The sequence below is a fragment of the Cyprinodon variegatus genome, unplaced genomic scaffold, assembly GCF_000732505.1.
Source record: "Cyprinodon variegatus isolate N-32 unplaced genomic scaffold, C_variegatus-1.0 Scaffold2, whole genome shotgun sequence".
NCBI classification, from domain to species: Eukaryota; Metazoa; Chordata; class Actinopteri; order Cyprinodontiformes; family Cyprinodontidae; genus Cyprinodon; species Cyprinodon variegatus.
Genome location: NW_015150455.1, coordinates 894,360 through 904,655, shown reverse-complemented (window position 1 = coordinate 904,655; position 10,296 = coordinate 894,360). Strand labels below are relative to the sequence as shown.

At 40.0% G+C, this 10,296-nt stretch overlaps 1 protein-coding gene across 1 annotated transcript in view; it reads right to left on the bottom strand.

Moving 5' to 3' along the window:
• Positions 1-10,087, bottom strand: part of hibadh (3-hydroxyisobutyrate dehydrogenase) — a 14,962-nt gene extending 4,875 nt beyond the window's left edge. The window contains exons 1-4 of the mRNA XM_015402298.1: positions 9,967-10,087; positions 8,997-9,157; positions 8,778-8,887; positions 8,558-8,679 (exon numbers count right to left, since the gene is read on the bottom strand). Coding sequence (XP_015257784.1) covers positions 8,558-8,679; positions 8,778-8,887; positions 8,997-9,157; positions 9,967-10,036 — 463 coding nt within the window. The 5' untranslated portion in view covers positions 10,037-10,087. The remainder of the gene's footprint in view (positions 1-8,557; positions 8,680-8,777; positions 8,888-8,996; positions 9,158-9,966) is intronic.
• Between the last annotated feature and the right edge of the window lie 209 nt (positions 10,088-10,296).

The following is a 10,296-nucleotide window of genomic DNA, read 5'->3' as shown; positions in this document are numbered from 1 at the left end:
TCACTAAAAGCTGATTATTCCCAGGTTAAAATAGGTTTTTTGGCCAGTGGGAAAGCAGTTTAAGTGTATTTTAGACGAGTGAAGGATTTGCAATCTCCCCCTACTGTCTGTGGCCAGAAACCCACACTTGCAGCTGGTATGCCAATGACCCTGTGGCAGTCCGTTTTTGCTTTAGGATGATAAGCTTTGTGGTAGCCCAATGTAAGGCAATTGACATCAACAACCTCTTACCCCTTACAGCGCTACTCTCGGGTTGTCATTATGTGGTGGGTTAGGAGCTGCTTAAACTTTATTTTATGGTGAGTTCAGATCAATAGCGTTTTGGGCTTCAAAGCATCTGATTTAGATGCAGTCTATGGTGGACAGTGTCAATCAGCATTGAGAGGTCCTGCATTGTGTCAGGAACGGCGCATCCTGGCATTCCAGTGTCTGAGCAGAGGAGTTCAGAAATCGGAACCTGTGCAGATTGATGCAGATCCTCAACCAGTTAGAAAAGCTAATCCAAGAATTTTCTGGGAGAAAGACCCTACACGCAAGCAGTGATCGCTTTTGCAGAGCTGTCATCATAGAAAAAATAAATATTGAAGGGGTTAAACTCCAAAGGTTATAAAGAGCCAGGAGAATGGATATTTCTTTTACACGGAAAAAAAAAAAGTAGAGTGTTTTCATTATAATTACTCCACTAAAACATTTGCTTATTGATCTGTGGTGAAACAGTTGATAAATACTTGCATATACTATAAATGTTCAAACCTGCCAGTGAGAAATATTCTAAATTCTGGAACTTGGGGATTTTACTACAAATCTAAAAAAAAAAGCTGCTATGAAAGGAAGATATAAAACACACTGACTGGGATTTCCTTAACTCTGTACCAAAGTCTTTGTTGCCGATTACAGGTTCAAGATGTCTCCCGTTTGAAGAAACTGGTTGTATGCATATTGTTGGATGTGATGTTGGCCCAGTTCTTTTTTAACACATTAAAGGGATAGTTCGGGATTTTTTACATGAATCTGTATGGCATCCCCATCACCAGTGTCATGCAATCACACTGACTTACCCCTGGCAGCGTCCTGTGAGCAGAGTTCTCGTCCAGTTTTGGTCAAGCCGAAAGTAGTCCGGCAGGTTTGCTAACTTTCGGCTTGACCAAAACTGGACGAGAACTCTGCTCACAGGACGCTGCCAGGGGTAAGTCAGTGTGATTGCATGACACTGGTGATGGGGATGCCATACAGATTCATGTCAAAAATCCCGAACTATCCCTTTAAGTCTCATATCCCGAAGGATCTGAATTATCATCCAACTGAAACATCTACCCTTGTCTAATTGCTATCGTTCTCGGGAATGACAGTAGTTTTAAAAAAGTATCTTGTATGTTTTTCTATTCATCCTTTGGGCAGTTACATTAACTCTTTCAATGGTGTATGGTTAAAAAATTAAAAACAGCCCAAAACATGATAATCTGACCTCCATACCACATTGTTGGTGTTTTTGGGTCATTTGCAGTGCAAACATGGTGTATGTTGTAGGGTGCAAATAGTTCAGTTCTTGCAGTCAGTTCTGTTGATTCTTCTCTATATAATCTTGCGGACAGCATCTTTTTATGGCTTTTCTAATGTGTAATGACAATCCCTTCATTTCCAAACTGTATCTCCACCTGATATAAATTTACATTAAGGGGTGTGATTTCTTTCGTTATGGACTTTCAATATCTTGCACCTCCCTTTTTCACGTGTTTAATATTTAACCGTTTTATAAAATTTCTCTTAAACAATTATGGGAATTTAAGGTTTGACATGTTTGCAGATGTTGACATAATGTATGAGTATTTCACGCCAAAGCAAACAGTTAAATAATTTACACATTTTCAATAGCGTTTTAGCGTTGTCATGCTCTTATACTCTATTAGTTCTTTTCATTGAGTGTTTTATGTCTGTTGGAAGACTAGCTTTTATTTTTGATTTATCTTAGTATGTACAGCCCTTTTGACAAACTAGCTGTTTTTAAATGAACATTGTGAATAAATTGGGTTTGGAAAACTTTAGTTTACCGGCTATAACAGAGAAAAACAGAAAAGATATCACCACTAAACATGAAAAAAAAAAAAAACATATTTAAGACACATTTGTTCTAATGCTTAAGCTTTAACCCCTACCTCTGTACTCCTTTGTTTAAACATTTTTATTGGGGAGCTAAAGCCTTGAAATTAATGCAAGTATGTAAGCATGACATACAGTTTACTTTCCAGTGGTTAAAATGCCGCCACCACAAACCAACATTTGCAGGAAAAACGGCAATCCTTGTAGGCCATCAGGAAGAATATAAATTTTTACTAATCTTTAGGGGCCCGACTGTAAAATGGACTCAACCTCAAGTGAACATAAAGAGACTACTTTGACACAGATTAAACTACAGTCGTGGGAACAGGAGTTTTATGTCGGGTCATAAACATTTTGTGGTGTCTACCAGGCTATAAGATGATTTAAATGTTTAGAAATGAAACCAGATCCCTGACTATCATTCACCGCTAATATTTAATGAACAAAAATGAGGCTAAAAGCTACAAACCATGATTAAGTAGCTCACATGATAAGTTAGAGAAACAAAAACTTTGGTTCAATGTGGTTTGCAAGTATTTGTTTATTGATATTACTTTTAAAATCTTTCAAGAATGTCATGATGTGTTTTATTTTAGGAATAACAAGAGCTTGATGTTTTGGATCATTGCTGAATGATCAACTTTGGACCAAACTTCAGCTGTAAAAAAGATGTGAACAAAGTTTGCGGTTAAATTACTTACTGCAGGGATCAAAGAATCAGTGGGTGTAAAACATACAGGAGATCAACTGGTACAGATTTTTTAAGGCTTGTGCTGATTATTCAGCCTAAACTTGATATTTGCTGCCAATATCTCCCAATATCATCCCATTCTTGGAGCCAACATTGCTTTTTCTTCCTCCATTTTAATTATAAAAATGGCATAATGATAACAAATGTTGCACAAGTCTCAATTTAAACAAAAATAAATATTTATGAAGAAATCAAACAACGCATAATCAATGGAGAGCAATAAAAGTGAAAAGAAAAGCACGTCCATGATCTCAAGGTATGGCTGCTGAATGCAATAGTTGAACCGGCCAACGCATGCAAAATCAGACGATACCAATAACATCAGCCAAATTTACCAGCTGGTGGAAATATCCATCTATGCCAGAGGTCACGTGTTAGCAGTCAAGATCCAGACCCACCTGCTGGCTAATACGGACCCCACCTGATTTAAAACATTAATAAATTACCACATGTTGCCTGGCGACAGTGTCTAAACGTCACTTGCGCCGTTTCACCCGTTACCCCGAAATCCCTCAACCTCCATCACCGCTCCGCAGCGCTCCAGACCTCCTTCGCAAAGGTAAGCCTACAACCTCTGCTGTTCCTCCTGTATTGCTGTGCTCAGACTTATCCTCGGAGCTTTAGGAGAGCATGCGCGATATTATCATTAAATCCGTAGGAGCAAAACATGCAGAAATGAACGCTTAATTTAATATCCCCATCAGCATCCAGCATATGTGCGGTTTCTGATGGAGATGAGAAATCTGCTTCCTGGTGTGTTGAAGTACCAATAATTTGCATCCAATCTTTTGAATAAACAGTGTTAGTTTTTTTTAAATATATATGAATTATGCTCTAATTTGTAGTTACCGATATGTTGTTACTATATTTTAATTTGACAAACCAGATCTTCTCGCCGTTCTTTTTCCCTTTTGGTGCGATTGCATGTTGACCTGGCCAGACCGGAGCGGAGCCTGCACATTTAGAGTAAGGTAGCCTCAACCTGCTGCTGTGAAGCAGGATTTTCCACCATGAACATAATCAAAAATAAATATGGATCCAGGCTCAAAATGAGCACTTTGATATGTGCTTGAGAATGGCTTTGTCTCCATTCAAACCCAGGTTTAAAGCCTTGCGGGTCAGCCTAAAGCCCACTGCTCTCATTAAGCCAGAAAAAAGAAAAATAAACAGTCAGTTCAGGTGTTTTAAAAAAATATGTAAATCAGGAAATTGTTTGTTGTTCTCTACTTTAAAAAACACTTTAGATTTTAAAATGGAAACATTTTTTTTTCTTTTATTATTATTTTTTTTTTTATTTAAAAATTCAATGCATAAACACCTCATTTTATTTCAGGGTTAAAATCTGTTAAAAGTAACAGATAATTAAAAATGTCTCCAGACCTTTACTGGTTGTTGATTGTCTTTATTCGGACCCCGCTGAGTTTTACTTGGTTACCCCTGATCTATGCATTACTGACAGCTGGGGTCCGTTTCATGAAGCAGGGTTACCAAAAGCTCCACGTTGTCTAAACCTGAAAACAGGGAAACTGACTTTTCCAGTTCACAAAGAGTTTCCTCAACCTCTGTTTCAGTCACCGTAGTAACATTCTCCTCAGTGCTATGCTGGTCGGTAGCAGGTTTTCTTCTGTAAACTCGGAGTGTCCGCTGTCTCCGCTCTCATTACAGCCAATCACACCATTTTATATCCTGATTTAGTCTGATTTTTGTGCCTTAAAGCTACAGTGTGTAATTTTCAGCGACATCTAACGTCCAGACTGCAGACCGCAGCAACATGAACATCTCCCCCCCACCGCTTCTCCCTCCCAACAGTACGGCGAGCATACGGGACAAAATGTCTTCCACGACGTCCGCATCACCTACCTTCTCAAGTGATGAGGTTCGTTTACATAGATAATTTTACAGATAGTATTTCATTAGTCTGTGTAGGGTATAGATTTCATGTAGACTTAAGATAATAAATATACCCGTTATTTTTTCTACATCGTTGTGACGTTTTGGTGAGCTGCTTTGCATGGTGATATAAACAGACGAAGTAATTGTAGTCATTAGTTTAACAGCGAGATTGTGTTCGCTGGAAGAATATATATTCCCCGTTTACAGAGTCCAAGTCTTGTTTGTGGCACGGGGGTTACAAGGCGAGGAAGAGGGAGAGGAAGAGGGCGAGGAAGAGGGCAGAGAGGCCGGGGTGGGCGTGCAGCCAGGGCCAGGAGAGGGAGAAGTGCCAGCGGGGTGACTAGAGCAGAGGAGGAAAGGCTTGAAGATCTCCAAAGGAGCCGTAGAGAAGTAACCGAGGTATATATCCAGAAAATTATTTTACAGAAAATTACTGAATCATTACCTGTGAAACGTCAGAGACGTTGCTGAATAAGTATACTGGAGAGTAACAGCATCATCAAGCAGCATGTTATTGTTCTCGCAATCGCTAGTTTTTTAGCTCTGCGCTGCCGTAGCGCAAAGATGTCTGCCTCCATGGCTGCGAGATCCGCTCCTATGTAATTATAAATAACGAATTCTAAGGCAACGCAATTATTAAGGTTAAGAGGCTGAGCTCGTAGATGATGATAAATAACATAGTTATGTATAATATATTACATTTCTGACTTATATCCCTGTAATTATTACACACTGTAGCTTTAAAAAAATATATATATTATTATTATTATCAAAATTATTTACATTTATACATTAGACACCAAACACTGCATGTCCGTTTGACGAGGATCTTAATAAGGAATGATCTTTACTTTTTCACAAAGAATTAAATATTAATAGGGAGTGGATTCTACAACTCAGTTGACGGGGCATGAGATTACTTTATGTTTAATACGAGAAAGATGCGGATCATTTTATTTTTATTTTGTTATATTTACAGTACATGAAGAACTACTATAATTATTTTCAGATTACACATAAATAGATTCGAAATTTCAGCTAGTAAGTCTGTTTTTTTTTTTCCCCAGAAAGGGAGATAATGGTTGAAGCTTTGTGTCGACCTGCAAAGTTCAGATTTTCTAACTCTAGTTTCTGCCAATTTAGACAAATTTCAGATACTCGGAAAGATTAAAACCTACTGCAGGAACTCTCCATGCCTTGAGATGCGCATCCACCATAGACTCTGCATGAAAATCAGATGGACAGTAACGTTGTGGCCAGAGGGCTCAGATGCTATGCTCATGGACCGATTCAGGAATACAGATTGGAATACTTTACACCACTCAGACTTGGATCAGTATGCCTCATCTGTACTGGACCACCTCTCCACCACCATAAACGGGGTCACTACCCACAAACGCATCACCAGGTAGCCCAACCAGAAGCCCTGAGTTAACCAGGATGTTTGCCTTCAGATCAGGGGATGCACAGGCCTACAGTGCAGCCACGGCTGAGCTGAAGACGGGCGTGAAGAAGGTCAAACACCACTACGAAAGGAAGGTGGAGGATCGCTTCTCCAATTCCAACTCCCGGTGTATGTGGCAAGGCCTTCACACTTTCACAGACTACAGAAACACCAACACCTCCCCCAACTCCTCTGATGTCTCCTTCCTCAACGAGCTTAACAACTTTGTTGCTCTTTTTGAGAGAGGGAACACTACAGCCGCAACCAAGGCAGCCATTACCCCAGACCACCAGCCCCTGACTCTCCTCTCCACTGATGTAGGAGAGGTCCTGAGCAGGATTAAAGCCTACAAGGCTGCGGGTCATGCTGGCATCCGAGAACGTGTCCTTAAGAGTGCACTCTGGGGAGCCGGCAGAAGTGCTGGCCCACTCTGTGGTAACGACCTGCTTCAAATCCACCTCCATCGTCCCGATCCCCAAGAACTCCAACCCACACGGACTCAATGACTACCATCCGGTAGCCCACACCGCCATCATCACAAAGTGTTTTGAGCGCTTGGTGATTATGTCTACATTGGACCACCACGAATTTGCAAACAGGCTGAACAGGAACACAGAGGATGCGGCCTCCATAGCTCTGCACGCTGTCCTTTCACTCATGGACAATAAGATCACTTACCCCAGAATGCTGTTTATAGACTTTAGTTCAGCATTTAACACTGCCATCACATCAAAACTTATTACCAAACTCCCAGACCTCTGCATCAGTCCACTCATGTGTAACTGGTTGCTCCACTTCCTGATCAGCCGTCCCCAACATTTCCAACTGGACAACAACTTCTCATCCACCATCACCATAAACACCGGATTGCCACAAGGCTGCATGATGGGTCCCAACCTCTATTACCTCCTCACCCATGACTGCAGACCTGTCCTGGCTCCAACACCATCATCAAGATTGCAGAAGACACCATGGTGATCGGCCTCATTAGAGACAACGATGCCTACAGAGAGGCGGTGGACCATCTGGCTGAATGGTGCGACACAAACAACCTGCAACTGAACACCAAAAAGACCAAGGAGCTCGTCGTGGACTTCAGGAGGAATGCTGACCCACATCCATCCATCCACATCAAGGGGACGGCGGTGGAGAGTGTGTACAGCTTTAAGTTCCTGGGAGTTCACATCTCTGAGGACCTGACCTGGACAACCAGCTGCTCCAAACTCATTAAGAAGACGCACCAACGCCTCTTCTTCACAAGGACCCAGAGGAAGAACCACCTGTCCTCAGAGATCCTCACGAACTTCTACCACTGCACCATCAAGAGCATCCTTACTGACTCTAACACAGTTTGGTATGGAAACTACTCTGCCTCAGATCGCAAGGTGTTGCAGAAGGTGGTGCAAACAGGCAAGCGCATTGCTGGGGCACCGCTCCCTGCCATCAAGGACATCGACAGGAAGCCGTGTCTGAAAAGGGCCGGGATAATCACCAGAGACTCATACACCCTTTACACTCCTGCCCCCTGGGAGGCTTTGCAGTAGTCTACGGACTAGAACCACCAGGCACCTGAACAGCTTCTTCCCCACGGCTCTCACACTACTGAACACTTCCTGACACTAACTATAAGGACTATACACCCCCCCATTTATATCCAATACATACATAGTCTCTGTGCACATGTAAATAAATATTTACATTCTGAATAGCACTTCTGGATAGAAGCAAACCACATTTCTTTGCGTCGTACTTGTGACAGTGTAATGACAATAAAGTTTAAAGTGGGTATTGATAAAAAAATCAATTCAGCCACAATTCAAAAAAATCAATCGGTAACTATCAGAACTTTGACGAATTACTAAGTTCATTCACTCAAACACCTGCTATGACACTGTGGAGCACATCTGAGGCATTACAATCTACAGAAAGTGGTATAATATACTACAACATAAAATAATCATAGCAGTGGTATCGCAGTTACTGTGACAATAGATGTTCAAGACCCAAGTTCATTCATGGCCATTTGTAAAATCCAGGCAAGGTTGGGTAATTGAAGAGCCATGTGCTTACAGTGGTGCTGCTTTGTCCTTTTTGTCTTTACAATATGTTCTATTTTACACAATATTTTTCAATGTTATGCACTTTGTTTAGCTAGTAATAACTAGTCAACTCTCCTTTAATTATCAATAAACATTAGGCAAATTATGATACAAAAACACTATTTCAATTTAAAAAAAGCTTTATGTAGCTCCAGATTTAAAAATATGGTTTGAATATCAAAATAAATATACTCAAATAGAAATGTTTATCTGAGAGGATAGCTTGTTATTTTTCAGCAAAAGTAATAGACAATGCAACTGATTATAATGTACCTCCTGATACAGGTGCATCCATAAAAACTGCCCCCAACTTCTCAGCAGCAGCCGCCATCTCTTTAGAAACTGATGGATCAATAGTGCTGGAGTCAATCAGCAGTGAGCCTTTCTTAACTTTTCTGTTGGGGGTACAAAAAAACAAAAAACACACTGATTTTAGATTAATCACTTATAAGATTAACAGATTTAAATGCATGTCTAAAAAGAATTGGTTTACTTGAGAATGCCGTTGGGTCCTGTGTAAACATCAATGACATTAGGACTAGAGGGAAGCATTGTAATAATACGATCTGCCTTGTCTGCAACCTCTGCAGGATTATCCACAATCTGAAAAAAATAAATAAATCCATAATTCAAATGTATTTTTTTTTATGCATTAAAACATTGAGTATTTTTAAAGATACAAATGTGAGTATATACACTCAGCATTCACTACCTGAGCACCCAGCTCTTGCACCTCTTTACAAGACTCTGGGAATACATCTGTGGCAATGACTGGGTATCCATGCTTCAGCAGATTCTTTGCCATTGGATTTCCCATATTTCCAAGTCCAACAAACCCCACTTGTGTCTTTGAGGCCATAGACCTTGTGCAAACTGGAAAAACAGGACAAAATTGATAAATTTTAGGATGCATAAAATTCCACATATGTGCCAATTTGCAGACTGACCATTTCAAACCAGACCCATAGAGCAATCCCTTAGCACTCCTCTGACATGTGTACTGGATTTTATACTGGCGGATTTGAATTAAAACATAGTTTTTTCGTTGTATTTGGGCTATCTACTTAAAAAACAACCACTTGCATTTAAAATACAAATCATAACATATTATAATGTTTATATTTTTACTAAACAGGACTTGTTACAAACAAAAAACCTTGAAACTTGATCTGTATTTTATTAAAAAACAAAATCATATCATAATTGGCCTATCAGACATTAGGTATTTTTTGTTTATGTTTTTTTTAGTAGATAAAGGGATACGAATTTTAAATAGGAAAGAAAATTCAATCAAAACAGGGAAACTTTGTAATAATGTATAAAAAGTTTAGAGGTTTCTTTGTGTCTGGGGTCGTATTTTCTTAGAAATTATAGAAGAGAAGGACACATGATGAAATGTAGCCGATAAGCTTTAGAATCCAAGACACGCTAAAAGTAAATAAGCACATTTCAAGCTCATAGGTAAACAGGAACCTGAACCCAGCAATTAAATGGTGAAATAAAGCCTATGGGTCAACAGCTACAACAATTCCAGCTTAAAATAGCTTTAACTTTTCTTAAAACATTTCAAGGTAAAATTGTTTTGCGTAGCAAATATCCTTCCTTTCATTGCTCTGTTTAGTTTTTTGCATTTGTTTTAGATGAAAAGACCAACACAATGTGTACGAAGTTATTCTCCTTACCGTACGCAAAGTCAACATGTTTACGGCACCTTCCTACTAGGCACAGGGACCCTCTCAACACAGCAGCCATGCTTCTTTCCTCTTGACCTTACGGAGGACGCATGCGTAGCAGCACGTATATGAGTGACAGCTAACTCATCCAATCAGATCACAGCGCCCCGCAGCACGACCCCACAGTTTCAGCCAATGAGCTGAAGGGGTGTTTTAGGGTGGGCTGCAGAAACAATTGTTCTATGCTGCTCGCCAATTGCATAGAAACATTGCTTTATTTGGTTAAATATAGCCTCCAGCTCTTTTTGTTTTGAGAATGTGAGGTATTTAGAATGTCTT